General features: G+C 38.8%; 1 protein-coding gene across 1 annotated transcript in view; it reads right to left on the reverse strand.

Moving 5' to 3' along the window:
- adamts10 (ADAM metallopeptidase with thrombospondin type 1 motif, 10) overlaps positions 1-25733 on the reverse strand; it is a 73483-nt gene that overhangs the window by 11724 nt on the left and 36026 nt on the right. The window contains exons 8-18 of the mRNA XM_058072326.1: positions 23595-23740; positions 17365-17408; positions 17084-17189; positions 14784-14930; positions 14508-14649; positions 13590-13697; positions 12163-12308; positions 11795-11858; positions 10443-10545; positions 5861-5994; positions 921-1041 (exon numbers count right to left, since the gene is read on the reverse strand). Coding sequence (XP_057928309.1) covers positions 921-1041; positions 5861-5994; positions 10443-10545; positions 11795-11858; positions 12163-12308; positions 13590-13697; positions 14508-14649; positions 14784-14930; positions 17084-17189; positions 17365-17408; positions 23595-23740 — 1261 coding nt within the window. The remainder of the gene's footprint in view (positions 1-920; positions 1042-5860; positions 5995-10442; positions 10546-11794; positions 11859-12162; positions 12309-13589; positions 13698-14507; positions 14650-14783; positions 14931-17083; positions 17190-17364; positions 17409-23594; positions 23741-25733) is intronic.

Below are 25733 nucleotides of genomic sequence, written 5' to 3' on the forward strand. Positions count from 1 at the left end.
AGATTTGGCAGGGAACCTCTTTATGGGACAGGCAATGTTGTAAGTGTCTAGATCAGGGGTCTCAAACACACGGCCCGTGGGCCAAATGTGGTCCGCAGGACACTAGTTTGAGGCTCCCGCCTTGATATAAAAGTTTAATGTTAGTTTGATATGGATGCTGTATGGTATCGTGTACCCAGAAAAAATTATTACGTTTGATTAATGTTCATGTTAAAGGTTAAATAACCGTTAATAGTTATCCTCCCTATCCGTGTGGAAGTGGTAAGTTTTTGGCTATTTACGTTGAAAGGAAATAACTTGAAGGCTACCGTTTAGGTCAGGGGTCTCAAACACACGGCCCGCGGGCCAAATGTGGCCCGCAGGACACTAGTTTGAGGCCCCCGCCTTGATATGAAAGTTTAATGTCATTGCGGCCCGCGCAAGTTTGATATGGATGCTGTATGGTATCATGTACCCAGAAAAAAAATTATTACGTTTGATTCATGTTCATGTTAAAGGTTAAATAACTGTTAATAGTTATCCTCCCTATCCGTGTGGAAGTGGTAGGTTTTTGGCTTATTTAAGTTTAAAGGAAATAACTTGAAGGCTACTGTTTAGGTCGCTGGCGCTCTAGTTTGCAAGTTAGCATGTGTCTCAAGACCCTGCAGTTGCGCAATATGTTGTAAATAAAAAAAGTATAAAAGGTAGCATTGCGAGCATTCGAACATGAGCATACTAGCATGGGTCGAAATTCAATTATCACAGCAGGGTCTGGAACCAATTAACCATAACAAATTTGGGACTACTGTACTGTATATGTAAATATCCCTTATGTTGTGTATCTTGTATTGCAATGTTTTAACCAGCGTTTCATAAAAAAAACAATCCCGATGCTAGATGTCATGTGGCATCAAGGAGATGAGAATAGAAAAGTGCTTCACCTCCTGGTAAAGAGTCATTAAAGACTCCCTCCACGGACTCGCAGCTGCTCCCGTCGCCTCCGCAGATCCGACAGCGGTCCTCACGAACATCTGAGCCGAGAATGCGGTCGCAGCCGACGTGCTGCGACAAGAAAAGGAAAGAATAAGCTGCAAGGTCACGGGTGAAAGGGGGCACAGTCGGTCAGTGAGTCGAGAGGTGTCAAGAGGCCGGATACTGAGGGGACACCTCTAATGTCTTCCAGACCCCCTTTTTTCCAAAACACTGAGGGAATCAGATGACACGTCCAGATGTGTTTTCTGATCCTGGGGCAGACACAACGCGCTCATATTGCTAAAGTCATAAGCGTCGACATTAATATGCTTCATGATGAGCAAAACAGGTGGTTTTCTTCAAAATCTTCCATAGTAACCTAAACTGCTCTTGGCCTTTATTTGTCTATGTGACACTTGCTTATCGTTGAGCAGGGGGCTTAGGTTTATCACTCATTTCATATTGATTAGGTCAGCGTTTTTCAACCTTTTTTGTGCCACGGCACATTTTTTTACATTGGAAAAATCTTGTGGCACACCACTAACCAAAAATGTTCCAAAATGTCACCAAGACCTCACACGTGCATCAATAAGTCTATCGGAGGAACAAGGTAGGTGTTGCCACACGGACCAATATTACATTGCTATGCTAGTCTTTACACCACAGACACTCCACAGTAGCCACGTTTTTACATGACCACTTTTTAAATCTATCTCTCCATCTCTCCATCTATCCATCCATCTATCTATCCATCCATCTATCTATCTCTCCATCTATCTATCCATCCATCCATCCATCCATCCATCCATCCATCCATCCATCCATCCATCTATCTATCTCTCCATCCATCCATCCATCTCTCCATCTCTCCATCCATCCATCTCTCCATCCATGTCTCCATCTCTCATCCATCCATCTCTCCATCCATCTCTCCATCTCTCCATCTCTCCATCTCTCCATCCATCTATCCATCTATCCATCTATCCATCCATCCATCTATCCATCTATCCATCCATCCATCTCTCCATCCATCCATCTATCCATCTATCTCTCCATCCATCCATCCATCCATCCATCTATCTATCCATCTCTCCATCCATCCATCCATCCATCCATCTATCTCTCCATCCATCCATCTATCTCTCTATCTCTCCATCTCTCCATCCATCCATCTATCTCTCCATCCATCCATCCATCTATCGCTCCATCCATCCATCCATCTATTTCTCCATCCATCCATCTATCGCTCCATCCATCCATCCATCTATCTATCCATCTCTCCATCCATCCATCCATCCATCCATCCATCCATCTATTTCTCCATCCATCTATCTCTCCATCTCTCCATCCATCCATCTATCTATCCATCTCTCCATCCACCCAACTATCTCTCCATCTCTCCATCCATCCATCCATCCATCTCTCCATCTCTCCATCCATCCATCTCTCCATCCATCTATCTCTCCATCTCTCCATCCATCCATCTATCTCTCCATCCATCCATCTATCTCTCCATCCATCCATCTATCCCTCCCTCCCTCCAACTGTATTCCTGTACTCCTATTTTGTGTGGAAGTGGTAACTTTTTGGCTTCCTATTTTGTCTTTCCCCACCCTCGGCCATCTCTGTGTGGAGTTTGCATGTTCTCCCCGTGCATGCGTGGGTTTTCTCCGGGTACTCCGGTTTCCTCCCACATTCCAAAAACATGCTAGGTTAATTAGCGACTCCAAATTGTCCATAGGTATGAATGTGAGTGTGAATGGTTGTTTGTCTATATGTGCCCTGTGATTTGCTGGCTGGCCACCAGTCCAGGGTGTACCCCGCCTGTTGCCGGAAGACAGCTGGAATAGGCTCCAGCACCTCACCTGCGACCCTCGTGAGGATAAGCGGTAAAAAATGAATGAATGAATGAATCTTTTCTTCTCCAACGTTCCTCCTCTACTTCTGTTTCTACAACAGTCAGAATGTTGCTGCAAAAGAGATGACTAGTTGTACTACAGTACATCAACCTAGAGATGATGCAACAGAAGACACTAAACAACAGAATGGCCAAGAGATCGAAGAAAGGACAGAGCGGAAACAAAGGATTAGAAACGAGGAACGTGACAGAGAGCACAGCAATGCAGACTGCTGAGCTCCAAGGTCACCGAGTACGAGGGAAAAACAGAGAAGAAGGGGAGGAGGAGGTTGGAGAGAACAAGGATGCACATAAACAAACTCCTCTTGTTGGACGAGCGCAGAGACTGCAGCTTGTTAACTTTAGACACACTCAGCTAAAAAATGATGGGAACAAATGGCCGAAAAGTTACTTGGTCTGACCAACGAGGGAACTAACTAAGATACAGAAACAACACAATTGGAAAGCCGCCTACTGCTTTTATGTGACTCGTTTAGCCTCTCTACTGAAACCTGCAATGACTAAGGTCTTTGGCCACTTCCTTCTGAGAACATCCTGTATGAAGCCTCACAATGGCAAGGTGTTCTTCATCTTCAAAACGTGAAGATTTTCAAAGATCTTCAAAGAGCAAAGATCTTCAAAACGTCTTAATATCAATTGTAATTGAACCAACAACTGTATTGGACCGTTCATGGTTGAGTAAAATAACAGCAAGGTGTGCATAAAGCACCAAAACTAAGGCTGCATCTGTGATTAATTGGTTGATTATTTTTCCGATTAATCTGTTTTTCAAAAATTATTATTCAGAAATAGATTTGAAATGACATGAAATATTGTTTTCATGTTCAAATTTTTCATTTTGGCTGCGCAGAGGTCGAGTGGTTAGCGCACAGACCTCACAGCTAGGAGACCCGAGTTCAATTCCACCCTCGGCCATCTCTGTGTGGAGTTTGCATGTTCTCCCCGTGCATGCGTGGGTTTTCTCCGGGTACTCCGGTCTATCTCCCACATTCCAAAACATGCTAGGTTAATTGGCGACTCCAAATTGTTAAGGTTAGCATGGTAGCATTGCGAGCATTCTAACATGAGCATATTAGCATTTCTTGTTATTTTCATGGGTAGACATACTGTATATAAACACTTACCATTATCATGCTATGTGTTAGAATGCTGATGTTAGCATGTTAGAATTTCTAGTATGCTAAAATTAGCATACTAGCATTTTAGCCATTTTCATCGGTACACAATATCATTGTACCATGCTAATGTTAGCATGTTAGCATTGTGAGCATTCTAACATTTTTTGCAATTTTATGAACATTAACTTAAGCAGACAAATAGCACTATCATGCTAGGTGTTAGCATGCTAACATTGGCATGTTAACATTCTTTAAGTCATTCAAACCCTTCCATGGTATGTTTAAATAACCCAGGAATCTAAATATGTAGATATGTACATGTGTATATGTACGGTTTCCTCCCACATTCCAAAAACATGCTAGGTTAATTGGCGACTCCAAATTGTTAGGGTTAGGGTTAGCATGGTAGCATTGCAAGCATTTTAACATGAGCATACTAGCATTTCTTGTTATTTTCATGGGTAGACATACTGTATATAAACACTTACCATTATCATGCTACGTGTCAGAATGCTAATGTTAGCATGTTAGAATTTCTAGTATGCTAAAATTAGCATACTAGCATTTTTGCCATTTTCATCGGTACACAATATCATCGTACCATGCTAATGTTAGCATGTTAGCATTGTGAGCATTCTAACATTTTCTGCAATTTTATGAACATTAACTTAAGCAGACAAATAGCACTATCATGCTAGGTGTTAGCATGCTAACATTGTCATGTTAACATTCTTTAAGTCATTCAAACCCTTCCATGGTATGTTTAAATAGCCCAGGAATCTAAATATGTAGATATGTACATGTGTATATGTACGGTTTCCTCCCACATTCCAAAAACATGCTAGGTTAATTGGCGACTCCAAATTGTTAGGGTTAGGGTTAGCATGGTAGCATTGCAAGCATTTTAACATGAGCATACTAGCATTTCTTGTTATTTTCATGGGTAGACATACTGTATATAAACACTTACCATTATCATGCTACGTGTCAGAATGCTAATGTTAGCATGTTAGAATTTCGCATTTTAGCCATTTTCATCGGTACACAATATTATCGTACCATGCTAATGTTAGCATGTTAGCATTGCCAGAGACGAGAGCTTCCTACTTTTGGGGCATTTTTGCTGAACTTTCAAGACCCACAGAATCTTGATTTTTAGGACTACATCAAGATTGTAACCATGTAAAGACTCTTCTTTGATCACAAACGAAAGTTTGTTTCTAGCCTTTTAGTGTCTTTATAAATCGGCAGTAGAACATAGTGTGGTTTCAGTGAAAACAGCTGCTTTTGAAACCAAAAACCAGAAAAGCAAATTCAAGCAGAACGGTGACGCATGTCCGTATTTTTTGGTTTGAGTGACACCCCAAACACAGGATTTTGATGACAAAATAACAGATTTAGAACATAACACAAAACATAATACAACATAATCATCTATTTCCAAATGTTTGCATGTGTGTAAACTATAGATAGATGCGTTTGTATTGCAGTATTGCACCAGGTCCTACAACAAGTAGTGGCCCAAGACTTTTGCATATTATTGGACAAGGAAAAAGAGCCCATGTGTAAAGCTTGTGACCACACTATTATGTCAAAATATACATCTGATGCCAAATGTCATTGTTAAGTAAACGACCGTTAAATGTTTTTATTTCATTACAAACCAAGACATAAATAAACCACTAATAAAAGAAAGCCGCCTTTCCTGCCAAAGGTCGTATTTTTAAGTTAAGCAGCTGTTGATGCGGATCGTCAGCAATGGCAGCTTTCCAAGGTCGGCAGAAAGTTAAGCGCGGATCCTCTCTCTTCAGCGAAATATACACAATGTCCGCTCACGACGAGTAGCTGTCAATCATAGAGAGAGAGAGCTCACCTTACACTCGCCGTTTACACACACGTCCAGGGAGTCATCTCGGCATGGCGTGCCATCCACCACCGCCGGCGCACGCTCTGTGTAGAAGTTGTATCCCTCCGCCAGGCAGTTCAAAGAACAGGTCTTCACCCCACCTACGCACCGGCACACATATTGGATTTCATTTGAACGTGCATCAGATTACAATTGAATGCATCACATAATCAGATCCCAGTTCCACATGTCCAAAAGGAGTAGGAAGAAGCAAAGCTTATTAAATCCTACCCCTCATTTCTGGTACTTTTACAATCAGTAACTGTTACATTTGTTCACTTCCTGCTTTCCTAATATAGTTTAAAGGTTTTTTTTTGTTTGTTTTGTTCTTTGTTTTATTTTTTTTTAATTAATTTTATTTTTACTATTTTTATTTATTTTTCCTCCCACATTCTAAAAACATGCTATGTTAATTGGTAATGATTTTATTTCATTTGAACATGCATCAGATTACAATTGAATGCATCACATAATCAGTTCACAGTTCCACATGTCCAAAAGGAGTAGGAAGAAGCAAAGCTTATTAAATCCTACCCCTCATTTCTGGTACTTTTACAATCAGTAACTGTTACATTTGTTCACTTCCTGCTTTCCATAATACAGTTTTTTATAATACAGACATACAGGACATATATGGACATGGAATATACCAAAATAAACATTAGACTCTCATCTTTAAACAGAAAAGTTTGTTTCTAGCCTTTTCTGTTCTTTAGTAATCAGCAGTAGAACAAAAAAGGCTTTTTTGGAAAAAAATGCATTTAAAGCATAACTTTCACTTTTGACACACATTTAGTGTGCATCGAAATTTCTCTTTGTGCAACGCGGCTAAATGGCTTTTCATATATAAACATTATTTTACAAATACAACACACACATTTGAAACCATTAAAACTTTGCAATCCAACCTACCTCATATTGGTACATGTTTGTATATTCCACAGTATACAATTCGGGTGTTAAGTTGCTGTGTGATGACTAATGACTGATGTTATTTGGTTCATTTTGAAGATGCATTAACAAGGTTCGGGGCTGCACGGTAGTCGAGTGGTTAGCGCGCAGGGCCTCACAGCTAGGAGATGAAAATGAAAAACTGCACCACATAGATGAAAAATAATGTATTTTTACTTTAATGTATTTTTCCTTTAATATTTCCACTCCATTCTACTAAAAGGACATTATATTTTCTCATGATATTACAAATTTATTCTCACAAAAATGTGACTTTTTTCTCATAATATTTTGACTTTATTGCTGATTTTTTTTTCATTTTTGCTGTTTATTTTAAAATTTGGCTGCACGGCAGTTGAGTGGTTAGCGCGCAGGCCTCACAGCTAGGAGATGAAAATTAAAAACTGCACCACATAGATGAAAAATAATGTAGTTTTTTAATGTATTTTTCCTTTAATATTTCCACTCCATTCTACTAAAAGGACATTATATTTTCTCATGATATTACAAATTTATTCTCACTTTTTTCTCATAATATTTTGACTTTATTGCTGATTTTTTTTTAATTTTTGCTGTTTATTTTAGAATTTGGCTGCACGGCTGTATGGATATTGAATTTTTTTTTTACTCAACTCTATTTTTATTTCCTTTTCTCTACTGTAAAGCGTCTTTGAGTACTCTGAAAAGCGCTATACAAATAAAATGTATTATTAACTCCGAATTGTATAACTTTAGGGGAATTCTACTTGTAATTTCCTTGTTGTGTTCATTATTTGCACTCTATAGACACGACGGAAAGGCACACACACATGAACCATGAATCAAACACTTTTGTACAAAAGCATTGAAATAGTAGTTGAGAGCCAAAGAGTATCGTAGAATTTTCATTTTGTGCAGCTCAGCGGTTCCTGTACGAGAGTGGTTGCTGACATCTGTCTACGCTGGGTTTGTTTGTACTGGCAGTGTTAAACATTTACAGTATGTATGTACCGGCACCTCGAAGAAAGTACTCAGTCCATGGAAAACTGCAATTGCCATAGTAATTTACTTGGGGGCCACTGGAGCTCAGGTCTGGGTGAGATTGGGCCGCATCAGGTTTTCCAAAAAAAGAAAAAAAAAACCAAAAAACGCATTTATTAAAAACTAAAAAATGTAAAAAAACTTCGCTTTGGTTCCAATTTTCTACAAGAAAAGCTCTGATAAAACATTCCACTGTTCTCAAATATCTTACTTTTTATTTTTCTACACAAAATAAGATGAAAAATAAATAAATCAAGAATAAAGAAAATCAATCAATCAGTAATAAATAAATATAATAATAATAATAAAACGGCAAATAATAAAAACTTAAGAAACCACATATAGTTGGTGGGTAGACAAATTATTTTTTTCAGATTAAAATGAACAAAGCATTATTAGAGCCCTGTAGACATGACAAAACACGACTATAGTCACATTTATACTTTTTTTATTTACAACATATTGCGCAACTGCAGGGCCTTGAGACACATGCTAACTCGCAAACTAGAGAGCTAGCCACCTAAACGGTAGCCTTCAAGTTATTTCCTTTAAACTTAAATAGCCAAAAACTTACCACTTCCACACGGATAGGGAGGATAACTATTAACAGTTATTTAACCTTTAACATGAACATTAATCAAACGTAATAATTTTTTCTGGGTACATGATACCATACAGCATCCATATCAAACTTGCTCGGGGCCGCGATAACATTAAACTTTCATATCAAGGCGGGGGCCTCAAACTAGTGTCCTGCGGGCCACATCTGGCCCACGGGCCGCGTGTTTGAGACCCCTGACCTAAACGGTAGCCTTCAAGTTATTTCCTTTAAACTTAAATAGCCAAGAACTTACCACTTCCACACGGATAGGGAGGATAACTATTAACAATTATTTAACCTTTAACATGAACATGAATCAAACGTAATAATTTTTTCTGGGTACATGATACCATACAGCATCCATATCAAACTTGCGCAGGCCGCACTAACATTAAACTTTCATATCAAGGCGGGGGCCTCAAACTAGTGTCCTGCGGGCCACATTTGGCCCACGGGCCGCATGTTTGAGACCCCTGCAGCTTGCAGCTGTGCTTGTACTCGTACTTGCAGGCCATCCCGTGGTGTCCGAGGGTTAAGTGTGAAGGATAATTGTTCTTAAAAAGAGCCCTCTCGGTGACGGGTCTTATTTAATGAGCTGTCCTTGGCTGTGTGAGCGGAGAGGAGACGGCTGTTTCTCGTGTGAGAGGGAGTGATTGCATAATAAATAGCGAAGGAGGTTCAGGAAGAGGAGCAACGAAGAAAACGTATCTGCAAATAGAGCCATGCATGACAATGACGGTGCGGTGTGACCTGACCTGAACACACCGCTCTCGGATTTGAACAGCTGTGAGATATTTGCATTGTAAAATCAGCTGTCATGCTACGTGTTATAATGCTAATGTTAGCATGTTAGAATTTCTAGTATGCTAAAATTAGCATAATAGCATTTTAGCCATTTTCATAGGTACACAATATTATTGTAGCATGCTAATGTTAGCATGGTAGCATTGCGAGCATTCTAATATGAGCATACTAGCATTTCTTGTTAATTTCATGGGTAGACATACTGTATATAAACACTTACCATTATCATACTACATGTTAGAATGCTAATGTTAGCATGTTAGAATTTCTAGTATGCTAAAATTAGCATACTAGCATTTTAGCCATTTTCATCGGTACACAATGTTATCGCACCATGCTAATGTTAGCATGTTAGCATGGCGAGCATTCTAACATGAGCATACTAGCATTTCTTGTTATTTTCATTTGTAGACATACTGTATATAAACACTTACCATTATCATACTACATGCTAGAATGCTAATGTTAGCATGTTAGAATTTCTAGTATGCTAAAATTAGCATACTAGCCTTTTAGCCATTTTCATCGGTACACAATATTATCGCACCATGCTAATGTTAGCATGTTAGCATTGCGAGCATTCTAACGTGAGCATACTAACATTTTTTGCAATTTTATGAACATTAACTTAAGCAGACACGTCGTGCTTACTAACATTTTTTGCAATTTTTCATGAATATTAACTTAAGCAGACAAATAGCACTATCATGCTAGGTGTTAGCATGCTAACATTGGCATGTTAACATTTTTTAAGTCATTCAAACCCTTCCATGGTATGTTTAAATAGCCCAGGAATCTAAATATGTAGATATGTACATGTGTATATGTACGGTTTCCTCCCACATTCCAAAAACATGCTAGGTTAATTAGCGACTCCAAATTGTTCATAGTTATGAATGTGAGTGTGAATGGTTGTTTGTCTATATGTGCCCTGTGATTGGCTGGCCACCAGTCCAGGGTGTACCCCGCCTCTCGCCCAAAGACAGCTGGGATAGGCTCCAGCACCCCCGCGACCCTCGTGAGGATAAGCGGTAGAAAATGGATGAATGAATGAATGAGTTCTCCTCCTATTTTGTGTGGAAGTGGTAACAGTGGTACATTGGTAAGGTCAGACAAAAAACCCATCATTCCATGCATTTTATTCCGATTATCCGCGGTCAAGCGGTCACTCACCTCCTCTGTAAGGCTTCCATGTGTAGAACTTCCCTCGAAATGGAACACTGTCAAAGGTAGAACACTGGATCTCCCGAAAGTCCCGTGAGCCTACGGGGCACTCCTGCAATAATGTGTAGAGCCAATATTTGAGTCAAATTAATCACAATTTTCAAACATCATGATTAACTCATCCACTCCCAAAGATCTATCCATCTATCTATCCATATGTCTTTTATGTCTTTTTGCACGATAGAGCCACTGTGGCGACTCTGTAATCCATCCATCCATCCATCCATCCCGTTTATGTCTTTTATGTCTTTTGTCTTTTATGTCTTATATGTCTTTTCCCATCCATCCATCCCGTTTATGTCTTTTATGTCTTTTGTCTTTTATGTCTTATATGTCTTTTCCCATCCATCCATCCCTTTTATGTCTTTTATGTCTTTTATGTCTTATATGTCTTTTATGTCTTTTATGTCTTTTATGTCTTTTCCCATCATCCATCCATCCATCCCTTTTATGTCTTTTATGTCTTTTATGTCTTATATGTCTTTTGTGTCTTTTGTGTCTTTTATGTCTTTTATGTCTTTTATGTCTTTTATGTCTTTTATGTCTTTTGTGTCTTTTGTCTTTTCCCATCATCCATCCATCCATCCATCCATCCCTTTTATGTCTTTTCTGTCTTTTCTGTCTTATGCCTTTTATGTCTTTTCCCATCCATCCATCCATCCATCCATCCATCCATCCCTTTTATGTCTTTTATGTCTTTTATGTCTTTTATGTCTTTTATGTCTTTTATGTCTTTTATGTCTTATGTCTTATGTCTTATGTCTTTTCTGTCTTTTATGTCTTTTCCCATCCATCCAACCCTTTTATGTCTTTTATGTCTTTTATGTCTTTTATGTCTTTTATGTCTTCCCATCATCCATCCATCCATCCATCCATCCATCCCTTTTATGTCTTTTATGTCTTACATGTCTTTTCCCATCCATCCATCCTTTTTATGTCTTTTATGTCTTTTATGTCTTTTATGTCTTTTATGTCTTTTATGTCTTTTATGTCTTTTATGTCTTTTATGTCTTTTATGTCTTTTATGTCTTTTATGTCTTTTATGTCTTTTGTGTCTTTTATGTCTTTTATGTCTTTTTGCACGATAGAGCCACTGTGGTGACTCTAATCAGGAAAAACCACAAAGAAAAAAAAAGAGGTGATGATGCAACCCCACAATAGAAGAGAGCAGTCTTGGTGCAGTTTTAAGCCGGAAAAAGCGTGTTGCGCAAAGAAGGAAAGGTATCTTTTCACAAAAAGGACCCATCTCTATTACGGACTGCACGAGTGATACAGCCAATGGGAAAGCAGACAAAACTCACATCAATATTGCAGGATCTGTAGCGTTTTCTCTCTCCAAGGCAGTACTTTCCACCAATGGTTGGCCTTCAAGTCAATCACACACAATCGGGGCCAGTCAGACACATCTGAGTACAATTTAACAGATTCTAAACTTTTCAAGCCAATGCTGGCTTCTCAACTCGGTGCTGCTTGTCTTCATTAAAAAAATAGTTTCATACGCACTGTCAATCAAAGGCCACAGACAGGCTATGTTACACGGCTGTATTAAACTGTCAAAAATACGCAGCCGATACAATACTCCTTAGCTTTTTCATAGCAGGAGAAGAAGTCATGTAGTCATCTCTAATAAAGTAGGTACTCAAAAGGAACATTGGACGACAAAAAGTACCTCGGGCTGTCGCAATATCTGATCGAGGAGGAGACGCCGCCTCCGCATGTTCTGCTGCATTCTTCCCAGGGCGACCACAATCCCCAGCCTCCATCGACACCTTCTGGACGGGTCCCATATGCCACGCAGACCCTCTTGTAGCACCACTGGAGCACATAAGACGCACATAAGACGCACATAAGAGATGTAAGAGACAAATATTCACATTTTACTATATTCTATATATTCGATATTCGCATTTTACTATAGTGATACATCATTAGTCCAAAAATGTATATTTAAGCAAATGTTATGTATTCTTGACCTAGGTTCAACATTTTCAAGCATAAAAATGTTCTAGGGGCGGCACGGTGGCCAAGTGGTTAGAGCGCAGACCTCACTGCTAGGAGACCAGGGTTCAATTCCACCCTCGGCCATCTCTGTGTGGAGTTTGCATGTTCCCCCTGTGAATTCTCGGGGAATTCTGGTTTCCTCCCACATTCCAAAAACATGCTAGGTTAATTAGCGACTCCAATTTGTCCATAGGTATGAATGTGAGTGTGAATGGTTGTTTGTCTATATGTGCCCTGTGATTGGCTGGCCACCAGTCCAGGGTGTACCCCGCCTCTCGCCCAAAGACAGCTGGGATAGGCTCCAGCACCCGCAGCGACCCTCTTGAGTATAAGCGGTAGAAAATGAATGAATGAATGAGTTCTCCTCCTATTTTGTGTGGAAGTGGTAACTTTTTGGCTTCTTATTTTGTCTTTCCCCACCCTCGGCCATCTCTGTGTGGAGTTTGCATGTTCTCCCCGTGCATGCGTGGGTTTTCTCCGGGTACTCCGGTTTCCTCCCACATTCCAAAAAAAAAACATGCTTGGTTAATTAGCGACTCCAAATTGTCCATAGGTATGAATGTGAGTGTGAATGGTTGTTTGTCGAAATGTGCCCTGTGACTGGCTGGCCACCAGTCCAGGGTGTACCCCGCCTCACGCCCGAAGACAGCTGGGATAGGCTCCAGCACCCCCACGACAGTATCACTCGGATACTGTGAACATCCAGCAGCAACACAACATTTTGGCATGACTACTATTTTGATAAAAAATATACTGAAGCAGGTTGCAAGGCGGCCGGGTGGTTAGCACACAGGCCTCACAGCTAGGAGACCCGAGTTCAATTCCATCCTCGGCCATCTCTGTGTGGAGTTTGGAGTTTACTATAGTGGGTTGTAGAGGTGTTAAGGTGACTATTATTGTGTATATTGTGTTATTGCATGTCTGGAGGGCTCTAAAATGTAATAATACACTTTATAAAACCATAAACAGGTTTTCTATTCAATTTATTAATATTTTATCCTTCCTGGCAGAAATTCACTCATCGCGGTCGGGTCTGGAACTAAATAAACAACGGCGGTATTTGGGTTTAGTAGAGATCATTAGTACATCAATTACCCCTTTCTCAATCGTGTTGGTCTGACAGATGGTTCCCTCTGCTGCTGGTATGCTGCTGGTGATGCATCGGTTGCTCTTGCTCATACACCAAAGCTCACTGCAGACCTCCTGTGTGGGTGTAAAGTCAAATTGTTAGAAAAAAGATTCATACTGTATGATATGATAATGATTATTTGTTTCCGACATACTTAAAGTGATTTTTTGTATATCAAAGAACATGCTGGAGCCTATCCCAGCTGACTTTGTGGGGAAGACAAAATAAGAAGCCAAAAAGTTACCACTTCCACACAAAATAGGAGGAGAACTCATTCATTCATTCATCCATTTTCTACCGCTTATCCTCACGAGGGTCGCAAGAGTGCTGGAGCCTATCCCAGCTGTCTTCGGGCGAGAGGCGGGGTACACCCTGGACTGGTGGCCATCCAATCACAGGGCACATATAGACAAACAACCATTCACACTCACATTCATACCTATGGACAATTTGGAGTCGCTAATTAACCTAGCATGTTTTTTTTGGAATGTGGGAGGAAACCGGAGTACCCGGAGAAAACCCACGCATGCACGGGGAGAACATGCAAACTCCACACAGACATGGCCGAGGGTGGGGAAAGACAAAATAAGAAGCCAAAAAGTTACCACTTTCACACAAAATAGGAGGAGAACTCATTCATTCATTCATTCATTTTCTACAGCTTATCCTCACGAGGGTCGGGGGTGCTGGAGCCTATCCCAGCTGACTTCAGGCAAGAGTCGGGGTACACCCTGGACTGGTGGCCAGCCAGCCAATCACAGGGCACATATAGACAAACAACCATTCACACTCACATTCATACCTATGGACAATTTGAGTATGAGGGTTTTTTTTTATCAGTCGTTTGTGAGGTTGGAATTAAGAATACACAGAAAAATACTCACTGCATATTTACATTGTCGAGATCTGACTCCATACTGGAAGCGGCACTGTTCGTCTGCATCATAGGCCTGACCCGGGGCTGTGGTGGGGTACACAAACTCCTGCTTGGGGGGGACGTTGTTCAGACAGGAGCCCATACCTGAGCTGAAAAAAATAAAAAATAAATACAGTAGTAAAGCTATCCAGTATCGCAAGAGTAAAAAGTGTACTTTTAACAGACATGGAGTGAGTTTTTCCACATTTTTGTGGTGATATTGATATCCGAGAGGCTGACTCACTCCAGAAAGCTGGTGATGTAATCCCTGCTACAGGCCGACCAGATGAACGGGTTCGTCTTCATGGTGATGTGGTCGGCCATCAGCTTGGCCGTCTCCTGGGTCCGGGGTCCACACGTGTTACCGATACCGTCATGGTTCATTCCAAACCTTAAGTTTGTGACAACAATGATAAAATTAATGACCCCCATGATGTGTTTGCAGCGGGTTAAGTAACAGCTTGATCGCCTCAGATTGCGCCTTCCTAATGAGCGTGATGTTGGAAGTGGAATTATAACAAGCGAGCAGTGTGGATTACGTAGAGGAGGGGAGGCTTGTATCGCCAGTAAAGATAAGTTATTCATATTTGAAAAAAAAAAAACCTGCATCTCAGCTATGTAATATACTGTTGGTCAAAAGGCACATTATTAGTATTTTACTCTTTTTTTCAACTTTCTTCTTAAATTATTAATCATTTTTCTATACATAAAATTATAACTTTTCTCCAACTTAATTTTTCCAAAAATGACTTTACTTAACAACTTTACTCTGTTTTGTTTGCTTCCTAATAACCAATTTTTTTCCTTTAATATTTCAACTCTATGCTCCTAAAATTACATTATTTTTTTATCATAATATCTTATATCTTATTAATAATAATTAATTAATAATCTAATTAATTAATAAAATATCTTATATTAATATCTAGTAATATATTTTTATCATAATATTATGAGTTAATTCTGGAAAAAAATTGCCATTTTTTTGGTGTTAGAATACAACTTTTTTCTCAGAATATTTTGACTTTATTATCGTAAAATTTCTGATCGCCTACCATTTCTGCCATTTTTTTTGTTTTTTTTGAAAATTTTCTTGAAAAAATTTTTCTTGAAAACTTTCTAATTATGATTTTATTATCCCATAATATTTTGACTTTATACTCTAGTCACATTATAACTTCTTCTGTAACCTAACCTGACTAACCTGTTAAAATTGTAACTTTATTTGTTGTTTTGTTATTTTTATATTATGCCTTAATAATATATTTTTTATCATATTTTTTTATCATAATATTATGAGTTAATTCTGGAAAAAAATGCTACTTTTTTTGGTGTTCGAATACAACTTTTTTCTCAGAATATTTTGACTTTATTATCGTAAAATTTCTGATCGCCCACTTTGTGAAAAAGTTTTTTTTTGGTGAAAAAGTTTTTTTTTGTGAAAAAGTTTTTTTTAAGACTTTCTACTTCTAATTATGATTTTATTATCCCATAATATTTTGTCTTTTACTCTACTCACATTATAACTTTTTCTGCAACCTAACCTAACTGTTAAAATTGTAACTTTATTCATTGCTTTGTTATTTTTATTATATACTTTATTATTTTTATTATTATATTATTATTACGCCTTGAAAAAATGTCTCTTTTCTTTCACATTTCAACTTTATGCAACTAAAATCATGTTTTTTTCCTCATAATGTTACATTATTCTCTTAAATAATGACTTTCTCTTGTCCGATTGATTTTTTTTTTGATGATTTTGACTTGATTTTTCAAGCCACATATACTTTTTTGGTTAGAATACAACTTTTTTCTGAGAATATTTTGACTTTATTATCGTAAAATTTCTGATCGCCCACTTTGTGAAAAAGTTTTTTTTTGTGAAAAAGTTTTTTTAAGACTTTTTTAAAGTCTTTAAAAAAAACAGCAGAAATGGTTCTGCTGATTTTTTTAAGACTTTCTACTACTAATTATGATTTTATTATCCCAAAATATTTTGACTTTATATTCTAGTCGCATTATAACTTTTTCTGCAACCTAACCTGAGTGTTAAAATTGTAACTTTATTCGTTGCTTTGTTATTTTGATATTACGCCTTGAAAAAATGTCTATTTTCTTTCATATTTCAACTTTATGCAACTAAAATGACACGTAATGTTACATTATTCTCTTAAATAATGACTTTTTCTTGTCCGATTGATTTTTTTTTTTTTTGATGATTTTGACTTGATTTTTCAAGCCACACTGATTATTGTGTTGTTGGCTATATCTGCATGGTATTTTGCAAAAAAAAAGATTAGAGAGAGTGAACAACAGCAATTGAAGAGAGAGGGTTCTGGAGCTGAATCAACCATATTGTAATCATACAAATTTCCAACAGTCACTTTTGTTGCAAATGTCGATCTAAAATTAGAGGAGAAAGATTTGGAATGGGGTAGGAACAAGCCATGTGTCAAAACTAGACATTTTTATCAATGTGATTTACGGTACTTAAGGTGTTTTCGCCTTATCAAACGGAGGGGTTGTGTGCATTTCACTAACGTATGTCCAATCTCATGGGCAATAGTGAAAGCAGTTCCCAGGCCAATGTCCTCGTTGATGCTGCAGCTTCTCTCCGGTTCACACATTCCTCCAACGGGAGCCAGGCCTGCAAAACAAACACCAACGTATGACTACGTACTCCTTGGGGAGTCATCATAAAAAGTAACAAAGCAACAGATCAGTCCAACTGTCTGAGTTATGCAACTAATGGATTTGAGACAATGAAATATGTTTTTATTTTAGAGTATATTTTTTTTAGACATAAAGTATCTTGGTGTTACCTAAGGTTTCACAGGGCTTGTTTTTCTGGATGCAGATGTCATACCTGCGGACAGAAAGACCAATCACTGGTACATATGACGAACACATTGGACGCCAATAGGGTGTGGCCAGCTCAATTTTCCGGAACGGCGCAGTTCGGCGCAGCGTGGCGCACCCATACCTCTGTCCCTTCTACCGGTACAAATGGCAAAGAGGGAGGCATGAGGCATGAATGGGACAATGAATACAAAAATGTACACGCTGGTTCAGACAGTTACATGAAATAGTGCTGTGATTGTTTATTGCATTGAAATGTGCCTGACACTCTGAAAAACCTGCCTGTGACACCTCTTCCTGGTGCAATGCCACGCTCATGTCAGCGCAGCCCCAGTCTACCAGATAACCAAATTGGCTGCGCACAGTGGTGCGCCTGATGGAATTATTACAGCACAGGGTGCGCCACGCTCCACCACCTTACGCTGCGCCACAAAAATACAAGTGGCAAAGAGGGAGGCATGAGATGGTTTATCACAGCCGAGTGTAATCCTAACCAGTCAAATGAACGCCTCTCATTGACTTTAAATACACATCAGAGGCCACAATACGCGTCACCAAGCGGACCACCTGGCGGGACACAGGTAATCAATTCCTGTGTTATGAATAAGAGTACAAAATGGAGTGACAATTGCATTAAACATAGTTCCCATTGGGAAACTATGAATACAAAAATGTACACGCTGGTTCAGACAGTTACATTAAATAGTGCTGTGATTGTTTACTGCATTGAAATGTGCCTGACACACTGAAAAACCTGCCTGTGAGTTTTTGGTGACGTGTATGCACTGTGCACGTGTCAGCTAATTTAAGGGTGCGCTTCGCTGGCCATCTTTCAGCGCACTTACGGCGCACAAAATTTTCACTGCATCAACTCCTCCTGGTGCAATGCCACGCTCATGTCAGCGCAGCCCAGTTTACCAGATAACCAAATTGGCTGCGCACAATGGTGCGCCTGATGGAATTATTACAGCACAAGGGTGCGCCACGCTCCACCACCTTACGCTGTGCCACAAAAATACAAGTGGCAAAGAGTGTTGTGATTGTTTATTGCATTGACGTGTATGCACTGTGCACCTGCCAGCTTATTTAAGGGTGCGCTTCGCTGGCGATCTTTCAGCGCACCTACGGCGCACAAAATTTTCACTGCATCAACTCCTCCTGGTGCATCGCCACGCTCATGTCAGCGCAGCCCAGTCTACCAGATAACCAAATTGGCGGCGCACAATGGTGCGCCTGATGGAATTATTACAGCACAGGGTGCGCCACGCTCCACCACCTTGCGCTGCGCCACAAAAATACAAGTGGCAAAGAGTGTTGTGATTGTTTATTGCATTGAAATGTGCCTGACACTCTGAAAAAACCTGCCTGTGAGTTTTTGGTGACGTGTATGCACTGTGCACCTGTCAGCTAATTTAAGGGTGCGCTTCGCTGGCGATTGTTCAGCGCACCTACGGCGCACAAAATTTTCACTGCATCAACTCCTACTGGTGCAATGCCATGCTCATGTCAGCACAGCCCCAGTCTACCAGATAACCAAATTGGCTGCGCACAATGGTGCGCCTGATGGAATTATTACAGCACAAGGGTGCGCCACGCTCCACCACCTTACGCTGTGCCACAAAAATACAAGTGGCAAAGAGTGTTGTGATTGTTTATTGCATTGACGTGTATGCACTGTGCACCTGCCAGCTTATTTAAGGGTGCGCTTCGCTGGCGATCTTTCAGCGCACCTACGGCGCACAAAATTTTCACTGCATCAACTCCTCCTGGTGCAATGCCAGCGCAGCCCAGTCTACCAGATAACCAAATTGGCTGCGCAAAATGGTGCGCCTGATGGAATTATTACAGCACAAGGGTGCGCCACGCTCCACCACCTTACGCTGCGCCACAAAAATACAAGTGGCAAAGAGTGTTGTGATTGTTTATTGCATTGACGTGTATGCACTGTGCACCTGCCAGCTTATTTAAGGGTGCGCTTCGCTGGCAATCTTTCAGCGCACCTACGGCGCACAAAATTTTCACTGCATCAACTCCTCGTGGTGCAATGCCACGCTCATGTTAGCGCAGCCCAGTCTACCAGATAACCAAATTGGCTGCGCACAATGGTGCGCCTGATGGAATTATTACAGCACAAGGGTGCGCCACGCTCCACCACCTTACGCCGTGCCACAAAAATAGAGCCCATCACAAAGTGAGCGATCATATAAAAGAACAATAACAGGAAATCAAGAACAGCGACTCGTAACTTTGAAGCGCCGCCTTGATAAGTAACACATTGCAAAAAAAAAACATATTTGACCTCTAATAAGCTGCAACATGAGATTCCGCACGTTCTGTTAGGAAGAATAGGAAAATATTTGTGCCAGCAGTGGTTGTGTTGTTTGCTGCAGCACATTCCTGAGGCAATAGCATCAGGTTTTTATCTGTTTAACATGCCATTGTCCTCTCGGTGTTCCTCTCGCAGTATCATTGCCAGAACCGGCTGGAAAAGAAGTAGTGAGGAAAGACAAGAAAAAGCAATAAAATGCATGTCAGTGCATTTTTACATTTTTCACTCTTTTCAATTTTCCCACCTTTATGGCTGTGCCTTTTATAAGAGAAGTTATTTTACAAGCTAACAAAAAAATACACTTACCTTGGTACAATAACACAAGAGATATTGTACCAGTACTAGGTATGAATGCGAGTGTGAATGGTTGTTTGTCTTGTTGTGCATGTAACCCACTATTTACATACACGGCAATACCTTTAACATTATTAGAGCCTTCTAGACATACAATAACACCCCTACAGTCACTTTTACACTAGAAGAAAAATCATGTAACATGTATGTAACATGTTCAATTCCACCCTCGGACATCTCTGTGTGGAGTTTGCATGTTCTCCCCGTGTATACGAAAATGCATGCATTCCAAAAACATGCTAAGTTAATTGGCGACTCCAAATTGTCCATAGGTATGAATGTGAGTGTGAATGGTTGTTTGTCTATATGTGCCCTGTGATTGGCTGGCGACCATTCCAGGGTGTACCCCGCCTCTCGCCCGAAGACACCTAGGATAAGCTCCAGCACCCGCAGCGACCCTCGTAAGGATAAGCGGTAGAAAATGAATGAATGAATGAGTTCTCCTCCTATTTTGTGTGGAAGTGGTAACTTTTTGGCTTCTTATTTTGTCTTTCCCCACCCTCCGCCATCTCTGTGTGGAGTTTGCATGTTCTCCCCGTGCATGCATGGGTTTTTTTCCGGGTACTCCGGTTTCCTCCCACATTCCAAAAACATGCTAGGTTAATTGGCGACTCCAAATTGTCCATAGGTATGAATGTGAGTGTGAATGGTTGTTTGTCTATATGTGCCCTCTCGCCCGAAGACAGCTGGGATAGGCTCCAGCACAACGAGCGACCCTTGTGATGAAAAGCGGTAGAAAATGAATGAATGAATGAAGTAGTTATAATGATATGAGAATAAAGTTAAAAATATTAGGGGAATAAAGTTACAAGAAGAAAGTTGAAATAGTTTTTTTAATATGTAAAAAAAAACATGCAGAAATAGAAAAACAGCTGTAATTTTGCAAGAATTATTAAAATTATTAAAAAATATATTAAAATTATTAAAATAATTATTAAAATCCACAACTTTACAAGAATAAAATTGTGAGAATAAATGTTATATTTTAGTAGCATAGAGTTGAAATATTAAAGAAAAGTGCTGTACTACTATGAGTAAAAAAACAAAAACATAATAGTTTGGGGAAAAAAATTATAATATTTGAATGAAGTAAAAATATTTTTTACAAAACTCATTTGAAAGTTGAAATATTTTGAAAATAAAATATGAATATGCGAATATGCTGTTTTCAATTGAAATATGAAATATGGATGCTGTATGGTATCATGTACCCAGAAAAAATGATTACGTTTGATTAATGTTCATGTTAAAGGTTAAATAACTTTTAATAGTTATCCTCCCTATCCGTGTGGAAGTGGTAAGTTTTTGGCTATTTAAGTTAAAAGGAAATAACTTGAAGGCTACCGTTTAGGTCGCTAGCTCTCTAGTTTGCGAGTTAGCATGTGTCTCAAGACCCTGCAGTTGCGCAATATGTTGTAAATAAAAAGAGTATAAATGTGACTATAGTCGTGTTTTGTCATGTCTACAGGGCTCTAATAATGCTTTGTTCATTTTAATCTGAAAAAAATAATTTGTCTACCCACCAACTATATGTGGTTTCTTACGTTTTTATTATTTGCTGTTTTATTATTATTATTATATTTATTTATTACTGATTGATTTTCTTTATTCTTGATTTGTTTGTTTATTTTTCATCTTATTTTGTGTAGAAAAATAAAAATTAAGATATTTGAGAACAGTGGAATGTTTTATCAGAGCTTTTCTTGTAGAATATCGGAACCAAAGCAAAGTTTATTAATTTTTCTGTTTTTAATAAATGCGTTTTTTTGGGGTTTTTTTTGAAAACCTGATGCGGCTCAGTGTCACCCAGACCCGAGCTCCAGTGCCCCCCAGGTAAATTGAGTTTGAGACCCCTGCTCTACAGTACTGTCTTATGTCGTTATCATGATGTCTTACTATTGCTATATTTCAGCATATAATAAAAATACAGGCCTAATGAATGAAAAAAATACATGTGTTTTTTATTCCCTCCATCCGCATGTTAAGTTATTGCCAGAGACGTTGAGCCAAGCAGAGCAGATCCAGCTGTTGTCACTGGAGAAAGGACAGGACCAGGCTAGATCTCTCAGACTTCGCTTCAGGAAAACCTCCTAGCCTCGTATAGATGCATTTGGAGACTTGTGCAGGTCTTTGACTAAGCCAAAACCAAGCAGGCTTCACTACGCTTTTTAAAGCCCTGCCAACTATCCACCAGTCAGTTAGTCAGACTTCAGCAAACAGGATAACTAAGCTGTAAGGAATGTTAGCAAGGTCGCTCTCCTAGTCAATACATATTTAATCCTTAGATGCATAAGTGGGTCAAAAATGTAATATTAGATGCTCATATCACCTCGTACTTCGGTAGGTGACAAAAAAATAAATAAAAAATAAAAAATAAAAAATAAAAAATAAAAAATAAAAAATAAAAAATAAAAAATAAAAAATAAAAAATAAAAAAATACATTTATTAATTAAAAAAATAAAAATAAAAATAAAAATAAAAATAAAAATAAAAATAAAAATAAAAATAAAAATAAAAATAAAAATAAAAATAAAAATAAAAATAAAAATAAAAATAAAAATAAAAATAAAAATAAAAATAAAAATAAAAATAAAAATAAAAATAAAAATAAAAATAAAAATAAAAATAAAAAATACAAAATACAAAATTAAAAATACAAAAGAAAAAATACAAAATTAAAAATTCATTCATTCATTCATTTTCTACCGCTTTTTCCTCACGAGGGTCGCGGGGGGTGCTGGAGCCCATCCCAGCTGTCTTCGGGCGAGAGGCGGGGTACACCCTGGACTGGTCGCCAGCCAATCACAGGGCACATATAGACAAACAACCATTCACACTCACATTCATACCTATGGACAATTTGGAGTCGCCAATTAACCTAGCATGTTTTTGGAATGTGGGAGGAAACCGGAGTACCCGGAGAAAACCCACGCATGCACGGGGAGAACATGCAAACTCCACACAGAGATGGCCGAGGGTGGAATTGAACCCTGGTCTCCTAGCTGTGAGGTCTAACCACTCGACCGCCGTGCCGCCCAACTGGTTATGTGATGCATTCAATTAAAAATTAAAAATTAAAAATTAAAAATTAAAAATTAAAAATTAAAAATTAAAAATTAAAAATTAAAAATTAAAAATTAAAAATTAAAAATTAAAAATTAAAAATTAAAAATTAAAAATTAAAAATTAAAAATTAAAAAAAAAACTTAAACTATATTAGGAAAGCAGGAAGTGAACAAATGTAACAGTTACTGATTGTAAAAGTACCAGATGGAGGGGTAGGATTTAATAAGCTTTGCTTCTTCCTACTCCTTTTGGACATGTGGAACTGTGAACTGATTATGTGATGCATTCAATTGTAATCGGATGCATGGTCAAATGAAATAAAACCATTACCATAACCAAAGCTACCGCTAGATCCATCCAACCCAACCATTCCATCCCATTAGGAACACCCCCCTTCCCCCCACACACCATGTTGGGATATTTCATCTGTTTGTGTCTCTGACCTGGTGATGAGCACTGCCGTGTCGTGGTGAGCGATGCCATTGTCAGGTATAGCGTTGCCGTAGCTGCTCCGGTGCTGGATGGATTTCTGCCACTTGCAGAAGCTGTCTAACGACTTCCCTGCATGATGATTGATCTCTAATGTGGGCTGATGGAGAGATGCACAGAGAACATTAGAACATGTAACAATGAATTTCAATATCATATTCCATCATGGGCGGCACGGTGGTCTAGGGGTTAGCGCACAGACCTCACAGCTAGGAGACCAGGGTTCAATCCCACCCTCGGGCATCTCTGTGTGGAGTTTGCATGTTCTCCCCGTGCATGCGTGGGTTTTCTCCGGGTACTCCGGTTTCCTCCCACATTCCAAAAACATGCTAGGTTAATTGGCGACTCCAAATTGTCCATAGGTATGAATGTGAGTGTGAATGGTTGTTTGTCTATATGTGCCCTGTGATTGGCTGGCCACCAGTCCAGGGTGTACTGGTCCCCGAAGACAGCTGGGATAGGCTCCAGCACCCCCGCGACCCTCGTGAGGAAAAAGCGGTAGAAAATGAATGAATGAATGAATATTCCATCATGTCAACAATAAAAACTGAACTGGACACATGATGACAGAAATTCATAATGAAAGTCAGCATGTGTGTCTTAAACATTTTAAGTGTACTCCGCGTGCCAATGTTTTTTTTTGTTTTTTTTAATGGCACGTCCTTGCCCGGGCCCACTTGGCACAAAGCAGTACAGTTGTAGTGAGCTGGACCATGTCGTTTGCAGTGGAAAAACCTAACCTGATCTGGAAGCTGCGTCGGCTAAAATAGTGTGACATCATCCCAGAACGACACGACGTAATCCACCAATGAATTATAAAGACAAGAAGAATGAGACCCAGTGCAAAAAAGGATAAAAACGGAAGACTTTCATATAGAAATAGAACAAGAATGTATAAATCAACATGAAAGACAATGTAGTGGGCAATTAGAGCAAGTCTATAACCGTAATTTACGATGTAAAACTTTTTCTCACGCTTATAATCCTGCTGGCACGTGCAGTATGATGGCTAATTTATAGCTAAAAACTACATTTGCCATGATGCTTAGAGTATAGTTTCAGAAAGTACTGAAATGGACAAGGCTAATGTTGGAGGCTAATATCACATTTGGAAATCTTACGCAGGGTTTGTTTGGATTGTTCGGACCGCAAACCGTCCACTATCGTCAGAAAGTTTCAAAAGGCTGGACTACTGTGTGGTGAAGAGGATAGCTCAAGCTAAATGGCTAATTTGCCGCGTGAATATGGAAGAGGGAGACTGACAAGGTGTGTGACAAAGGAATAATCAGGTTGTTAAATCGCGACAAAAAATAGAAAAAAAAGAAAAAAAAGATTTTTTTTAAAATGGGACCCAGAATTCCTAGAAAAAATTGGTAATTTTTACAAAATAAAAATAATTTTTTAAAAAATTAATATTAAAACAAAAAATGTAAGATTTTTTTTAATTTTTAAATCTCTACACTCTACAAGAAGCAATGAAGTCTGTAAAATTAAATAATTAAAAATAAAAAATAAAAAATCACAAAATTTTTAACTATAATGATGAAAATGGTAATATTAATGATGATTATAATGATGGTAATAATGATAAAGATTATAACAATAATGATAAAAATAATAATAATATTACAATGATAATAATAACAGGGGAAACAAGACAGTGGCATGAACATGATTATATCCTGCAAAAAGGGGTAGGAATTTATAATCTTTTGCTTCAGCCTACTCCTTTTGGGCTTGGGATCAGATAGTTGAATACAAATGTAAATAATATAAAGTTATATTTTGATTGATGTAAGAAATGCACTGTAATGTTTCACATATTTGCCCAAATAAAGGGAAAATTTTTTTTTTTTTTTAATTACGATTTTTTTTTTTTTAATGGGACTCAGAATTCCTGATTTTAGCCCTGCTATCGGCTCATGATATGAGAAATGGAACGTCTTCTTTAAGGAGACTTTGGGCCTGAGAGTACATTGGTGGAACTCTAGCAGGGGGCTCCAAGTAGGAGAACAGTCGGCAAACCCAGTGTCTTCCACCGCTGAGAGAGAGGCTGAATTCAATTATTTTTCACGTTCTGACTGCCGTCCAAC

Source organism: Doryrhamphus excisus, chromosome 5 (genome assembly GCF_030265055.1).
Source record: "Doryrhamphus excisus isolate RoL2022-K1 chromosome 5, RoL_Dexc_1.0, whole genome shotgun sequence".
In the NCBI taxonomy this organism is placed as follows: Eukaryota; Metazoa; Chordata; class Actinopteri; order Syngnathiformes; family Syngnathidae; genus Doryrhamphus; species Doryrhamphus excisus.